Source organism: Dermacentor albipictus, chromosome 1 (genome assembly GCF_038994185.2).
Source record: "Dermacentor albipictus isolate Rhodes 1998 colony chromosome 1, USDA_Dalb.pri_finalv2, whole genome shotgun sequence".
Taxonomy (NCBI): Eukaryota; Metazoa; Arthropoda; class Arachnida; order Ixodida; family Ixodidae; genus Dermacentor; species Dermacentor albipictus.
Genome location: NC_091821.1, coordinates 53211920 through 53229598, shown reverse-complemented (window position 1 = coordinate 53229598; position 17679 = coordinate 53211920). Strand labels below are relative to the sequence as shown.

General features: G+C 44.8%; 1 protein-coding gene across 2 annotated transcripts in view; it reads right to left on the bottom strand.

Moving 5' to 3' along the window:
* Positions 1-6499: 6499 nt before the first annotated feature.
* The window catches only part of Nbr (exonuclease mut-7 homolog), a 120071-nt gene continuing 108891 nt past the window's right edge, over positions 6500-17679 (bottom strand). For both annotated transcript variants that reach the window (XM_065428576.1, XM_065428577.1), the window contains 4 exons: positions 13813-13995; positions 10793-10846; positions 10515-10646; positions 6500-7520 (listed from right to left, as the gene is read on the bottom strand). In XM_065428576.1, coding sequence (XP_065284648.1) covers positions 7116-7520; positions 10515-10646; positions 10793-10846; positions 13813-13995 — 774 coding nt within the window. In that variant the 3' untranslated portion in view covers positions 6500-7115. The remainder of the gene's footprint in view (positions 7521-10514; positions 10647-10792; positions 10847-13812; positions 13996-17679) is intronic.

Genomic DNA, 17679 nt, shown 5'->3' with positions numbered 1-17679 from the left:
TGTAAGGTATGCTGTTATTACTAGCCAAAACTATTTTATTCGTGAGTGGCAACCTCATCCATCCAACCAAGTAGTCACGCAATATAACCTGCAGCGAACAGTTTGAACGCTTGTCAAAGTATAACAGCACAGCTCCTATATATCGTAGCAGAACGGTACCCACGCTGTTACGATCGTCGCGTTATGTTCCATGGCTCCTAAAGCGCAGCTTAGAAATAGAGGATAATACTGCAATAGGTCACATTAGTGATAGGAACATTCGGAAATACACAATTGATCTCCGAGGCTGATTGTAGGCTCAAATATGCGCGCACACATCGCGCTGCGTGTTCCGTCCACCTCAAAGCCGGCAGAAATTCCGGCCATGACGCCTTAAACCACTTCAGCACGTCACACAGAATGGTTTACCACGTGGAAGACGCACGTCATACTAATCAGAGCGCACGACCGCGAAAACAAACGCCAGAACCCACCGCCGAGCGTATACCTGCCGTGCAAAAGACCGCTTTCACCCAAGCCAGTATGGCGCTGCTCATAGGCGGCGCCACTGCGTTCACAATATGGCGGCGCCTACGAAAAAACGGTCTATATGACATGCGGTATGTGCTGGTTATATTGCCACACCTATATGTCACTAAAGTTGCTCAGGCTTTGTCTTATATTTTCGACAAAATTATTCCCCGGCATTGCGAGAATGACAGCCCACAAACAAATACCGTGAAACAAAACGCCGACAGCCCATAAAAGTCATTTTATGTTAAATCTTCTCACACTGAAATATTAAAGTGCGGAACAATTACATAAACCTGGAAATGATGTAATTTTTTTGGTGCGGCTGTGCGCAACCTCCGTAATCGGCCCATGCAAGAGGCAGCGTTTCTGGCAGAAAGCTCGCATTCGTGCATATAGCGTTCGCCACCAGCGTTTCCGGGCAAACATTACGGTTACATAAGCTGCAGTTGCCAGGAAACGTGAAAAGCAGTCGGGGATCTCCGAATGCTATCGCGTTCCACTTGAAGCTTAGACGTCCTGCAACTTTTTTTTTTCTTTGTGTACCTCGGCTCTCCCTGAGTGTACAGAAACCAAATTGCGCTAGCGTATTTTAGAGACCTAACGAATGTTTTACCATGAGTCCTAGGTGATACTATCACCAGTTAACCTTAAATTTGGGCACACGTTACGTGTGACACACGGTATATACAGTTTTGCTCTTTTTTTTAGATCATGTAGATATTTTATATAGATATGGTGACCCCAGCGAACGTGGCGCTTTTGCGGAAGAGTTCTTAGGCGGGGTGGACATACACTCTTAAGCGAAATTACACCCTTTGGGTCGTATCTTTATACCATTTTATCGCCCGACAAAAGACCTGTTTACGCCGCATAGAATTCTTCCACTGTTCTCACTATAAAATTACCGCGTCCTGCTAAAGTAAAAATATCACACAAAAGCTAACGATGATATAAACATACTGTTGTCAAGTGTGCGCGAAAACGTAACAGTGCGGCAGACACGGCACAAAGTCTGGACGGTCCCCACATGTCGAGCATATTATGATTCCCAGTCGTTATCTTCTATTTTGACGATACTGTCAAATAAGTAAGGCAAACTTCGATCTCCTGTCAGAGCCCCTTTCGACACTCAAGCTATTTTGTTGCGAGATATTGTCTTGTGTCCCAGACAGTGGCGCATACCCACTATGGGGGATTGGCCAATAAGCAGGCGGTTTTTTCGTATGCTTAGAAGTAAAGCCAAAGTAGATTTAAATTGTGGAGCGTGAGACTAGAACTGTAATTTAGACGTGTGATCAAAATATTGTGAAGAATTTTGATAAAATAAGTTAACGTAAATAAATGTAATAATAGAAAATATTGATAATTTATTCTGAGCGTTGTCTGTTTTCTTCCTTTCTTTAAGCGTTTATTTTTGCAGTTGAAGGTTGTTAAAATCATTTTCACCTACTGTGTGCGGGGTAATGTGAACATGTTCTTTCCTTTTCCTTTCTTTGACGAATGAATGCCGTTGAATGCATGTTGAAATTATTTATGAGCTACATGCTATGTACCAGATGCTTGACTGCTCTACGCGATTTAGAATTTTGTAGTGGGCAAACGGCACTTCTTTGAGGCGATGGTGGTATACTGTGGTATACAGTGGCATTCCATAGTTTACTCAGGTTAATAATTTTATTATTATGTGGTTGTAATTTCATTGCATGAAACAATATATCCGACAGCAAAACAACGAGATACATGGTTATTTGTTTACTATGCATTCTCTGCATACGATTATAAAGTACAGTAACACGAATGCTTGATTGCGTGCTTTTTGTGTACAGGGTGCCCCAGCTAATTTTAGCCAGAGCTTAAATATATACAAATGTCGCTCTACAATTTTCTCATTGACACTTTTCATATAATTATAACATTTGAGAATTGGTTAATTAAGACTAATTATCTAATTATGCGGTATGAAAAAATAATCTGAGTATCTCCAAGCGACGGCAAACAACATTACCTTGGTTCTGTCCAGCTGCGTGGCATTTGTATATTTTGAAATTCTGGCTAAAGTTAGCTTTAGTTAGTACGGTGTGCCTCATAATCAGATCGTCGTTTTGGCATGTAAACCCCCATAATTAAATTAAAAATATGTGTACATATGTATAGATATGTAATTTATTTAGATATATTCATTTATGATCATGGTCAGTGATCATAGGTTACTGAGGCCTAGGATTTCCCTCAATTTCCCTCAGTCAAGCGCAAAATTGGTCAAGAAAGAAGCCAACCCAGACGCCATAAGGGTAAAAGCAGACCAGTTTGGGCTGATGCTTGCAAACAAATATGTAGCCTTAGAACAGAGAGATGAAGACATATATATAATGAACGAAACCGTAACTAGGCTAGCTTCAGAAGCAGCAGTTGAAGTAGGAGATAAGGCACCAAGGCAACCAGTAGGTAAAGCTCTCCCAAGTAATGAAGGACCTCATAAAGAAACGACAAAGAATGAAAGTGTCCAACTCAAGAGATCGGATAGAATTCGCGGCATTGTCAAAACTGATCAACATGGAGAAAGTAAGGGATATTCGAAATTAAAACGTGAGAAAGACTGAGGAAGCAGTAAAAAATGGACGCAAGATGAAATCAGTAAGAAAAAAACAAGGCATAGGACAAGCCAAGACGTATGCACTGAAGGATAAGCAGGGTAATATCAGCAATTTCGAAGCTGCAGCAAAAGCTGCGGAAGAATTGTCTACTGACCTGTTCAGTACCTATAGAGCAGCCACGCTACCTCCATTCTAAGTAGCTATGAACAGGGTACAGAGGCTCCTTCTGGAACTTACGATGAAGTTATAATGACCTTGCAAGACATGAACCGGGGAAAACGGCAGGAGAAGATGGAATACCAATCGATTTAGTAAAAATGGAGGCAATATCACGTTTGAAAAGTTTGTGGTCTTTTATGCGGAATGTCTCATGACTTCAAAGGTCCCAGAAAACTGGAAGAATGCAAACATCATACTAATCTACAAGAAGGAAGACGTTATAGAATGAAAAAATCATAGGCTCATTAGCTTACTTCCAGTATTGTATAAAATATTCACCAAGAAAATTTCCAATAGAATAAGGGCAACACTGGACTTCAGTCAACCAAGAGAACAGGCTGGTTCAGGAAGGGATACTCTACAATGGATCCCATCTATGTCATCAATCAGGTAATCGAGAAATCTGCAGGGTACAATCAGCCTCTCTACATGGCTTCCGCAGATTATGAAAATGCATTTGATTCAGTAGCGGATACCTGCAGTCATAGATACATTACGTAATCAAGGAGTACAGGATGCATACGTGAATATCTTAGAATATATATACAAAGATTCCACAGCTACCTTGGTTCTCCACATGAAAAGTAGAAAGATACCTATAAAGAAAGGGGCTAGGCAAGGGGACACAATCTCTCCAATGTTATTCACTGCATGCTTGGAAGAAGCATTCAATCTATTAAACTGGGAAGGCTTAGTAGTGACGATCAACAGCGAATATCTCAGCAACCTTCGGTTTGCAGATGACATTGTCCTGTTCAGCAACACTGGAGACAAATTGCAACAAATGATTGAGGACCTTAACGGCGAAAGTATAACAGTGGGGTTGAAGATTAGTATGCAGAAGACAAAGATAATGCTCAATAGCCTGGCAAGGAAATAGTTCAGGATCGCCAGTCAGCCTCTAGAGTCCGAGAAGGAGTACGTTGACCTAGGTCAATTACTCACAGGGGACCCTGATCATGAGAAGGAAATTTACAGAAGAATAAAAATGGCTGGGAGCGCATACGGCAGAAATTGTCAGATCCTGACTGGAAGCTTACCATTATCATTGAAAAGAAAGGTGTGCGATCGATGCATTCTACTGGTGCCGGTGTATGGAGCAGAAACTTGGAGGCTGACAAAGAAGCTTGAGAACAATTAAGGACCGCGCAAAGAGCGATGGAACGAAGAATGTTAGGCATAACGTTAAGAGACAGAAAGATAACGGTCTGGATCAGAGAGTAAACGGGGATAGCCGATATTCTAATTTGCATTAAGAGAAAAAAAAATGGAGCTGGGCAGGCAGTGGCGTAGCTAGCTCGTCTGGCACCCGGGGCCCATAGGTTTTCTGTCACCCCCCCCCCCCCGGGTGTAGCTGGTGGAAAAAGGGGTGTCTTCAGACGTATATGACACCCCCCCCCCCCCTATGGACCCTTGCACCCGGGGCCCACGGCCCCCCGGCCCCCCCTGTTGCTACGCCACTGTGGGCAGGCCATGTAATGCGCAAATTAAAAACCGGTGGGCCATTAGTGTTACGGAATGGGTGTCAAGAGAAGGGAAGCGCAATCGAGGACGGCAGAAAACTATGTGGGGTGATAAAATTAGGCAATTCGCAGGCGCAAGTTGGAATCAGTTGGCGCAGGACAGGGGTGATTAGAGATCGCAGGGAGAGGCCTTCGTCCTGCAGTGGACATAAAACAGGCTGATGATGACGATTTATTAATACGTATAGGTGTGTGCATATGTGTATAGCACTTTAAAGTGTTACCTGCTTTATTATGAATCCGAGAGCAATCCATGTTGCTACTGCTGTTGTCGCTCTGTAAGGTGCTTGTCAAGCTGATTCCTGAGCATTTAGTTCTGACTACCCTCCCCCCTCCTTTTATCGAAAAAGAAAATAAACTGAACTTTGCCATTGAAATTCGATTATATATCGCCAATTGGGTGCGACTTTCAAATTTTTTCAAAAATCCGAGGATATCTAAGCACTTCTTATGAGTTGTGAATGCGAAAGTATTAATGTGAATCCAATTGAACACCGCTGAGCGGTCCTTCGAGTTTTGCGCTGCGAGTAATCTACCATAGCGGTACGCGCTGCCCGAGCCAGCAAGCAGCAGCAGCCTGCGGTGCCAACGCCGCATGCCACCGATGTCCTGCGCGACGAGCGGCCGAGGAAGAATCATCGGCCACCTAGGCCGGCAGGAGCGCGCAGCAGCTAAGCCCAGTGGGCGTGAGAGAGAGAGAGTAAAATACCGACTGCGCGCCGATTTTCGAGAGCGAAACGGCGGCACCCGCACGCGCGCGTCACGTGACTGCTTCGCCGGCGACAACCAGTCTCGCCCTGCGGCGTCGCGTCACCGTATCTACTCCATCGAGGTGCGTTGGTGACGTGGCGTCGCGGCGATGCCCTCTCCCCTCAGGCAACGCCGTTTCGCCGGTTTCTCCCGCTCTGCACCGTCGAGGCGCCCTCGTGGCGTTGCATCGCAGCTAATGGGAAATGAGGTGCTGTTTCGCTGCTACAGATGTCGGCTTTTTCGCTCAATGGACCAGTTGATGCTTTCTCATGAAAAAAAAACTGTTATCAGCTATCGCTAACAAGGCGTTTCTTGATAAAAATGCCTATTCCTGATAGGAAACAAAGAAAAATCTGCATTTTTGTTAGCGCACGCAAAAAGGCCCGAAGCTTTTACTTCTACACTGGCCCAAGGATGCCAACGTTACGAAATAAACTTCCTGCTAAGCGCATGAATTATGTAGGCAACAGAGGTACTCTCGTCTTGTTAATATTGTACACCTGCAATGCCTCAACGCGAATAGCCCCTGGTTCTTCAGCCACAACCACCGCAAACGGACTTCGCCGTGATTTCTGTTGGTAAACGGTTAACGAAATTTTAAAAAGTAATTATAGACCAAGTTTTGCTTTAAAAAAATGAACATTACGGTGATTTGCAAGTAACCATGCAACCCCCCAGTGCCAATGCTATTGCTAGCGCATGGAATAATAATAATAATAATAATAATAATAATAATAATAATAATAATAATGTGAAACAAACGCAGGAGCAGGAAAGTCAGCGTTCTGAGAACTTTCATTGCGGCAGTGATGCACTGCAAGAGAACATGATTTGGTGGCGCACGCAGGGGCAAAATAACTGCGCTGCACGCCATTGTAGAAGCATCGAGCTTGAGAAGACTGGGAAACGAAACGACGGTCTCCCGCCAGAATTTTATTGAACAGCTCATCCATCACTCTTTTGCATATGCAACACAAAGGAAGCCACGTGGCTCATATCCACAGTGAGACTATACTCTCGTCGCACAACATGGCAAGACTTCTTGGGCCTCTCTCTCTCATCGAGGCAACGTTTAAACACATTTACTGGAGCGCGCTGTCTCTGCTATCGTTTTCTCTCCTTTCCGCAGGGTATGTTGGCTTTAGGAGAGAAAAATGGCAGGCGACTAACCCAAATAAAAGCTGAAAAGGAAAAAACACCAACAAAGAAAGAAAGGCGCTCACAGTCAGACCTTTTTGGGAAGTATACTAAAATTTCTTAGTCGGTTTCCCAATGAATGCTGTGTACAAGGATTAGGTTGTCGGCCGAATGAGATGCGCTGATTCCAAATTTTTCTTCTTGTTTCCCTCCTCCCCCTTTCGAGACTTTCGTGCTGACGGAAGCACTTAGCAAGACGTTACCACAAATCCCAACAAAAAAGTGCGCAACGTGACTACGTCGAAGGTGACCTCGCAGGTGACTACGACGCAGCAGCAGTACGTAGCACGAACGACTGTCCATCGCACGCTGTCTGGCCTCAGCAGGAAGTTCCGTCGCTCTGGTGACAACAGCCCGTCTCCGTCGTTGCGACGCGATCAGCGCAGCCCTGGGAGCCCGGCGGTGGCTCATCGGAGATGAGGTCGGCTAGCCACAACTGCTTCCTGAATCGGCCGTGGTGCGAGCCATCCCAGTAGACCTTGCCGCAGGCCACACACACGTAGAACGTCTCCACGTGGGAGAGATACTCAAATACGAGACCGTCGCACTGGACCAACTTGCCGTTGTTGAAGCGGCCGGAGGTGAAATCAATCGAGCAGTCGGGTCCGTAGTAGCGAACCAGGGGCTCTCCGCCGGCCGCCGCCTGGCCGTCATCTCTCAGGGACGCCTGGAGCTGCCACATGTCTGCGGACGGCATGAGCGCGTAGTGGGACGCGTTGCACTCCTGCGCGAATGAGCATGTAGTCACAACGTGTGTATACACAGTACGTCGCAAGAGAGTATAGGCAACCGCTTTTGTCGTCAGAGCTTGCCAGTTTGTGTGTAAAAGTGGGAGCTACAGTTTCCCGCCTCGTTTAGCATCAAGATTCAGTCAGGGCCTCGCTGTAGCCGCGTGCCGGGAGGCGTAGTGCTGACGCACATCAGCCATGCCGCACGCTGTGCCAACGGGTTCGGTGGCCTTGACACTACTGCGACAGAAGCTGCTCGCTCTACACAATATATAAGAAGGCGAATTACGCTGCACTGTAAGGACAACGTCTTTCAAAATGTGTAGAAATACGGGGTTTGACCAGAAGTCTAAGAGCTCGGATTTGTATCATATTGATCCGTTTACTGAATTCAAATTTCATTGTCATTAGGCAGAAATATGAAAACCCTTATTGATCGATTAAGGATAGGCACTGCCTACACAAAACATTTCTTACACAGAACTGGCCCTGCGGAAACCCCCGAATGTGACTGTAGATTTGTAGACGAAGATATACGTCACCTCCTCCTAGATGGCCCACATCACGACGCACAAAGACGCCGACTTAGATCAACTCTAATTACATTAGACCGCGGCCTTTCAGTTTAAAGAAACTTTTGGGTCCTTGGCCAACGTCCTTGCAGGAGAGCGCTTTAAAAGTACTAATGACTTTTCTTGAAGACAGCGGCAATGTTGGCCGCTATTAACGCTTTTATTATTCCTTTCATTTTAATGTCACTGTACATATGCATGTGTTTGTGGATTATGTTATGCTGACTGTTATGCTGTGACTATGTGTGATAATGCATTTACATGATGTATGTACGACCCGCTGACTAGAGGCTGCGTTATTAGGCGAAAGTATCATTTGTATTTTTGAGACTTTTTTTCTACATAACTGAAGAGTCATTTAACTTGTATATTGTATATATGTACCATGCGTTTGTTACGTCATAGTGTTACTGTGAAAACGTCATTTGACAAGTCCAGTTGCTTCTACGAAACGGTTATGTTATATGTTATGTTATATGAAACGGTTATGTTATGTTATATACGGTTATGTTATATGAAAGCTAGACCCTTTCAAAAGCTAAGGAGCAGCCGGCACCTTAAATTGTACGTCAACATCTCCTTATATCATATCAATAAACAAAAAAAGCGAATGCATGCCAGTTATAACGAAGAACGAAATATCGTAGCCGACAAGGACGAAGACGGAATGCCCAGGGCAGGCGCTATACAGCGAATTCAGCGCATGTCCTGCGTCTTCATCCTTGTGTCTATTGAGTCACGATTCTTCGTTATGAGCCAACCAGCCAAAAGAAATGTTTTGTTGCCGCCTGGCTGAGCTGTAGGCTGGACACGCGCAATGCTTCGGCTGTCGGTGAGAGCGCTGCGTACAGGGGCCCATTCAAGTCTCTGGAACACAGAGATTATCAACTAGCCAATTGTTATACCTTACTGCCACAGACTGAATTTCTTCGCGGTATAAGCACGCATTCACATGTCTTATCGTCGTGAGCACTCTGAGGCTGCGTGTGTGCGATCCATGAAGTGCATCTTTCAATTGTCAGGCATTGACATTCAAACGCTCGAGCTTAGCGGGAAAGAAATGGAGACTTGAATTCCTTAGGCCCCCTACTTCATACTAACAAATTGTCCCTCGACCCATCTCCATATTTGTCGCAGTTATCGACTAAATCCCAAACGTCACCGTGGGCAGGACGCGTTAACACGGCATTTTGCCACGAAAGAACACGTACAAATATTCTTTTTTTCCACGATCTAGTATAACGTAATGAAATTGTTCAAGTGCCATCCCGTTCCTAATCTCTCAATACTAATTTTCTACTTTGGTGTTGTATCATTCTTCATTGTTTCGCTTGTTTCTATTGTATGCACTTGTTGATCCCTCCACTTGTCACAATGTGTCCGCTGTGCTAAATATATAGATGAAAACATAACCAAAGTGCCGAGGACGCGAGGAAACTCAGTATTTTCGAGGTGCCCAAATTATTTCGTATTTGCTCAATATTTGTATATACACACACACTCGCGCGCACGCACGCACGCACGCATTCTCTTGAAGGAAGGATTTGATATCGGGGAAACACGTGCTTGGTACCAGACGGCTTTGATTATTAGGTCTGCGCCGGGTGTGCATACCCGGTGCTTCGCACCTTGTTTTCTCAATCGCGGAAAAACACTGAAGTCGTGGATGCGCACCCATGTTGTGTGTAGGTTGTTGGCGCCAAAGGTTTTCGTACACCAAGAAATGAATCGATTAGCTCACCAGCAAGTGCTTTAAGTGCTCAGTAAGAGCACTGTAACACGCACAACGATAGCCCTAGTGCGGAGGCAACAGCGCCCGGCGCATATATGCCGCGCTGCCGCGTGTGCTGCATATATGGAGAAATCCGACGACGGGTGCTTACATTGTTGCATGTTTCGTCTGCACCGTTAAGAACCGCACTGTTAGCAACAGGCTTCATGATACACAATTTAGTTGGCTCAATTTCGCAATAAGCCTTTCAGCCGCGTTAGACGACCTTTTCAGCGATTCCTCGACGTTCTGAGGTGAGTCGCAGATTACACAGGTACACTACCAACAGCACGTGTTAAGCGTATTTCTGAATGTAAACTCGGGCGCCTAGTTTCACAACGGAACAGGCTGCGATTGTTGCTACATTGTCATGCTTGCGGCTGAAGTGTGTTATCTCGGCTCTCGTCCATTCATTCATTCACTCATTCATTTGGTTCCTTGCATCACCTTAGAAGCGTATTATACACTGGGGAAAGTTCAAACCGCGCCACGGGCTCGGAGTCCTCTGTCGTCGTCAGTGTATGCGGTCCGAAAGGCCAGCATCCATCACCGTCGTCAAAGGGTGTTATCCGAAAGAGACACACAGTGACATCGGCTAATGGTCACGGACCCAAACAAACGTCGTGCGAACGCGAAAGGACACTCACCGTGCATCTAGTCAAGATGTCCTTTTCTCTAACCACCACGTTGTAGAATTTTAGCACGTCCTTCAGCTGTTCTCGAGCGGAAGCCACATTGTTCACGCAAAAGCACTGTTCACGTGCGACGTACTGCTTCATCTGTCGCACACAATAATAGAGATGGAGAGAGGAAAGAAAAGAAAAAAACATTAAAGTGCGTCAGCATGCACATACAAGTGCGTAACGATAATCAAAGAAAGAAAATAAAAGAACGAGAAAGGAGCAACAGGACCGCGGAACTATACCTTTTTATACGGAGCACCACACGTGAGGATCACCCGGTTTTCCTTCTGCGCGAGCTGAAAAGCAGCAGGTCGTTTGTTGGCCATTAACCACCTTGCCGTACAAAGTACCTGTCTCAACACAGACTAATCCCGTTAGTGAAATGTTCTACCGCTCGCAAACAAAAAGCGAAGTGCAGCAGAACAATGCCATAGCAAATCTTGCAACTTCTGATTCCCAACTGGTCCCCGCCATTAAGGTAACCGCCACTGTAGTTAAAGCAACAACCGTAGTATAAACACGACACACGACACACACACACACACACACACACACACACACACACACACACACAAACACACACACACGCATACGACACACACACACACACACACACACACACACACACACACACAAAAGGTGCCAGGATGAGCGCTACACTCACGACATGATTTCTGTTCCCTTTCCTGCGCCCGTCGTGCTAACGCTATACGCTCACCATACTGCGGCCCAGCTTTCTTTCTTTTTTTCGGCCTCACATCGTCAAGCTGACGGTGCTGCCTGTAATGGAAAAGCACGACATCCTTGCAACCGTCGGTATACCGGTGAACGCCTCAAACTGCGACATTTATTTGTACGCAGTAATAAACGAAAATTCACGTCATGCAACGGAAACAAAAAGCGATCTTGAATGGTCGCTTCTCGCATTGCCTTTGGACAGCATTCAGCATCCACCATAGATATGGCCGAGCTCTTCGCTTCTCGTCGCTAACGTTTTACCGGCGCCAGCGTGAAACTGCCACCAGTCGAGACATTGGTCTCCCAAAAATCTGCCACGAAGTAGCACATTGCCGTTCTACATTGTATTTGTGTCCTTCACAGCGCGTGGAAGGCTTATTTATTTATTTATTTATTTATTTATTTATTTATTTATTTATTTATTTATTTATTTATTTATTTATTTATTTATTTATTTATTCATTCATTCATTCATTCATTCATTCATTCATTCATTCATTCATTTACAACAATGCATGTACTACGGGGTCAGGTTGGGTACAAAGATAAGTTCATAATTAAAAAGGTTATTAGCGAATTCTAGTTAATTAGTCTGTTAAATTATCCGAGAGGGAGTTTTTTTTGGTCCGCCTTTATTCCAAATCTCGTCCTGCAAATAAGTATTATTGTATCTCGAATCCTCTATTTCTAATAATCCGAGACAGTCGTCCCTGAAACGCCGTTTATGATAAAGGATAAAGAGAAAAATAAACACACACAAACACACACACACACACACACACACACACACGCACGCACACACACACACACATGAGCTCGTAAATCTAGACAACAATGTGGGCACCATGAAATGACCAAAGTGGAAAGCGGAGCTATAAGGCATTGCAAATAAGCAATACGTTTTCTATCTCTGTCCCTTTGGCTGCAGCAGTGCACATACTGTTTTATATATATATCGAAAAAAGAAATACAGCAAATGATAGCTTATAAACGTAGGCAATGAAATTTTCATAGAAATACCCAACCAAAGAAATCAAACACTGATGCCAAATAATCCAGTTGTTGAAGTTGTAAGCAACATTAAATATATTGGCGTAATCTCTGATGAGTGCATAAGGTGGACCGACCGCACCAGACACATTACATCAAACTCTCATGCGCTGCAGGTTTCTTGTCAAAATGTCGCTAGCAATTTCAAGGTAAGCTAAAAAGCTTAAACTCATAATCGACCATGCGATATTCCAATGTCATCTCAATTACTGTCATCTGGTATGGGCAAACACATCTATATGCTTCTAGCTCTGCAAAAAAGGTGTAATAAGACTTGTAGCTGGAGTCAGTTACAGAACTCATACATATAACTTTTTTCTTAATTAGAGTATTCTCCATTCGATACATTGTTGGAAGTGGCGCCCTGTGTGTGTGTGTGTTTCTTCTTTGTCCTCCGTCATTTTAGCGCCTTCACTTCAGAAATCTCTCTAAAGCGACCCGCATACATCATTGTATTTCTGGAAGACTAACAAGTAAGTGGTTACTTCCGCGTATCAGAACTACGGCAAACAGAGCCTATATTTACTGCCTACAACGTTAAATAAGTATGACGCCCCCCACGATGTTTATACTGTCTTCCGTTTCCTTTAAGTTATATTTTATTAAAAGTATCAAGCAATACTGTTTCCTAATGCATGATTGTTTGCATTTTTGTGAGCAATTTTCTTGTAGACCTTCCATTCTCCCATATTTCGTATTATATCTTGCATCCTTTTAAAATGTTATTTTGCCATTGCCTGCTTGCACAAATTGTGTCTGGTGCCGCCCCTGTATTCTATATGCCTGTATTTGTTTCCTGGGCTCCAGATGTCCTCAAGCTACCTTATTGTGGCTTTTTGCCTGGGGTCCATTCTCTAATTGACTGGGACGAATAATGCCCTCACTCATTCGTATCGTTTATTCCCTATCCTTATACAGCATTAAAAAATAAACGCGAGTCGGGTGTGCAGCGTAATAATTCGGGTTTCGCCTCTTTTTAACATGCGAGGAAATTAGGCATAACGAAGTTTCGGGCGCTCGAATTTCGGGTTCAGTGGTTTCGACATTGATTTTTAACGCATACGAAAGAGCGTACCGGCGGACAAAAGTTTGTTATATATATATATATATATATATATATATATATATATATATATATATATATATATATATATATATATATATATATATATATAGAATAGATTACAGCAAACAGTAACATCAGTCACGTGACCAGGAAAATAAGGCTGTTTATAGGACATCTTCAGGACCATGGATGGATGGATGTTATGAGCATCCCCTTTGGAACGGGGCGGTGTGTTGCGCCACCAAGCTCTTGCTTTCATACTGCCTAATGTCCTACCTAGGTTAAACAGGTAAAAAAGAAAAGCGAAAACACTATGAACTCCCAGAACCAAATTTTCTGATCCCCTATTGCGAACTTTGCTACCACGGACCACTGACCACCCGTGCACGCCGCCCACGGTCTACCCACCTTGACGGCTTGGTCGCGGTCGTCGCAATCTCGGAGGATGATGGTATCGATGCCGCAGAGCCGCAGATACCGACCCAGACCCTGCACCATAGTGTCCGCGATGACCCGAAACTCAGCCACGGGCAGCGGCTGGTCAGAGCGCACGAAGGAGCACTCGTCGGCACACGTCATTTCCTCGCCCACCTGCGAAGCAAGCGATCGCCAGATTTCAAAGACTTCCCGAACTCGTCCTACTACAAGTAGCGCTACAAATGGGGACACGGCTAAGCAGAGCAAAATACATCTCTTATTTGCGTCGCACTACATGGGCGATCGATCGATTGCATCATTGTTTGAGTGATCGAGTAATTGGGTTTAGTTAACGTCCCAAAGCAACACTGCACTCTTATAAGAAAGGTGGCGTCAGTTACTAATGAAAAACTAGTAACTGCTTGCCACAATGTTAGCGAAGATTCTCGTAAGGGCTGTCAGTAACGACGCTGGTAGTTGCATTTACTACCCAAAGGACATGGTGCTTACAACTAGCAGAGGTAGTCAGTTTATGAACCGCGAATAGTAATGGCACCGGTATAAGGGTATTAGCTACCCAATTAACCAAGCGGGGCCTTTTTGTTTACATGCGGCGCTTCCGTTGCCAACAAACAATTAGGCCGCTTCTTCTCTAAAAGTGTATGCTTGCTTGCTTGCTTGCTTGCTTGCTTGTGATGATAATGGTGGTGGTGGTGGTGGTGGTGGTGGTGGCTCACCTTCAAGGCCAGAGGTGGGCCATTTCAACAAGTGGGGAGGCATCACAAAAGGTGCTATGATGCGTAAGTGCCCTTTTTTCCCCGATCCTAGCGCTTCTGATGAAGAATGCAATAAAACAATAAAACGAGCGGTGGTGCAAACAATTTCCCCGGACCTCTGTAAAGACATTAGGACGTCATGACTCCGGCGCGACCAATAACTATAGTGATAGTTGCCTAACACCTGTACGTACCATCAGCATAGACTGAAACGCGAACAGGAACTAGCTTGCCGAGAGTACGAAGGAGCCGAGAGTAAGGCCGAAGGGAGGGGCGGGGACGGGGTTAGTTCTACCGTGTTCAGGCATCTGTAACAACCGGAAAATGATAATCCTATAAAACTCGCGATATATACACAGGCACAGTTGAATCCTTAGTCTCGTTGCACACTGAGGAGCTTCTCGATGGAAATTGAGTTCATAGAAAAGTCGCGAGACAGAAGAGATGAAATGCTCGACGTGAATGAAGATCCAATCTGGCTTAAATTTCTAACGCACCCGAATGCCTAGAAAATGAAAAATCCATGAAATTGGGCCTAAAGGTATAACGAGAGGGAATATCCACAATGCCTGAACGTCCAGCGTATACGAATGGCCAGGATCCCCTTACGTCCCTTGGGGTATTCGGGTTCATCCCGCCGCAACCTTTTGATTCCCATCTCCCCTTGGTCGTTCGGTTTTCCGCTTGAGAAGTGAAAAAGAGTTTCCCCGTTAATTTTCTGCTCCGGAGAAAAGCTTTGTCAAGAAAATGTTCAAAAACACTTGTTAGACAGTCGCGAGAAAACTCGTTAAGTCATGACTTGGATAACGCCAGACTCTCATACTCGGCCAGGACTCTCAAGGACTCATCTATTCACCCCCATCCCCAGCCGCCAAGCACTTCCAATTCCCTTGGTAATTCAAAACTGTCAGGCCCGACAAGTGTTTAAAATACGATGGGGTGTTTGGAGCAGCAACACAGCGGACACTAGTCGCAAAATCGTGGAGCGTTGCAAAGGACGCCTTTCACAGCATCGCCTTCCAAACAATGCGAAATTACTCCTGAATGCCGCACAAGAGCCGCAGGTCCCACAGGAGGCGCACGTGACCAATGCTTCTTCGAAGGCAAACAAGCATTTAAACTATTTCGCTACGTGCTTTGTGAAAGAAACCATAGAGACAGGCAGACTTCAAATTTCCGTGCAGGCTTTGAGACTCATTTTCACCAAACGTTGAAATGGTCTGGGAATCCCAATGACGAGGACAAAAGACACAAGCCACGGTAAAACGCGGCTAGTGGTACCCACTATATACACTGCATACCCTGAATGCGCTATCCGACCAGTCCATGAACTCATTGTACTTTGTGCATAACTGTCTTGTTTATATCGCTTCAACTCACCTCATAGTTACATCTACACGCACTGATGGCGTTGGCATTGCGCTGCTAACACCGAGGATGCGCGATCGAATCCTGGTCGCGGCGGCCGCATTTCGATGGGGGATAAATTTAAACGCTCGTGGACCGTGCACTGAGTGCACGACAGAATTAATCAGGAATCCCCCTCGTAATGGCGCCTCATAAGCGGGCCTCATAAGCACGTATTTTTTTAACCACAGAATTATTTTATTTTTTTAGTTACTTCTCGACGTTCTTCTCACGAACCATTCTATAGCATCTTCGTCGTTCACCATCACCCATCAGGTTGCGGAACAACCATCAGCAATACAACATTTTGCGATAATAATCGTCGCTCGCTCACTGCAGCTGCAGACATTCTTAGCCTGACGACGTCATTTGGGTTACGCTTCTGCCAGTCAGCGCTTCTGCTTCGCCCAAGGACCTTAATTATCCCTTCAAATAAAACACAGACATCATTCGCCACTAATAACGCACAGAAACCATGGTTTACTCCTTATCACGTGACTGCGAAATCTTGGGGCGGTATTCTCGGGTGACTACTTATGGAGTTAATTTCACTTTCGCGATATTTCGAGAGACTTGGAACTGGACGCGCCGAAGCATACGACCGACAGCGCTCTGCTTTGAGCTAAGACAGCGAGCATCGCAGAGCGCCAAAAACGCTGTCGGCCGTGCACGCAGACGCGTCCGGTGCCGAGTCTCACGAAATCTCACCAATACTAATTCGGAAAGTGATAGCCGATATTACGGCTCCAATATGCTTCGTTAGGTCGGACATTCCAAGTGAACACGATATCCTACTTTTAAGCAGTGCGGAATGCCCAAAAGTCAAATCAAAAAGCCCTCGCTCCATTCAGAGGCTGTTGCCAAGTGTCGTTATTTTAACGGCGTCATGATTCAACAATGCTGTGACGCCTGCTACGGCGACGCCCTATCAGTGGTCAATGGTCAAAAGAAATATCATGGGAGCAGTGGCGTTGCAAGAAATATCGTTCGGAGAGGGGGGCTCACGTTGCAGCTTGGCCTCCTCCTTATAGAATTCGTCGATGGATCAAATACGTGAATAATAACTGCATTGTCGTTGCCAAAGATGCTGCAAACGAATTCTTGGACGCTACGCACTTTCAAGACAAGTAAAACATGTATTTTTTTATAAAAGAATATACTCGTATGTCCCAAAAATTGTGCCCGAAATAACTGATATCAATGCTTTCATGTTTGTTGTCTATTTAATAAGTAAAGCAAATATCACACGAGCATCAGAAACATATCAGTTCGAAACCAGCGAAGCAGACCATGCTACTGATATAAAAATGTAAAGGCCATTAAATGAACAAGTTGAGCACAAATGTTTTAAATGCAACCTTCTCATTCAATAATCTTGTTTACATTTTTGTACGTATGCAACGGCCACAAAAAAATCTCAATGACGCTGTCCTTTGTTCGAATGTATTGCGCAGGAGCTGTCAGCGGTCGTGTACTGTGAGTAATTACACCGAAATTATAGTCTCAACAGAGTGAATATACAAAAAGCAGCACTTGTGCAAAATATACGAGGGCGAGGCAAATGAAAGTGAACCGATGCGAATATATGACAAACGGGGTCTTTTTTTTTTTACGTAGCCTCCATGAGCATTTAGAGATTTCTCCCACTGACTAACGAGACGCGTGATTCCCGTCT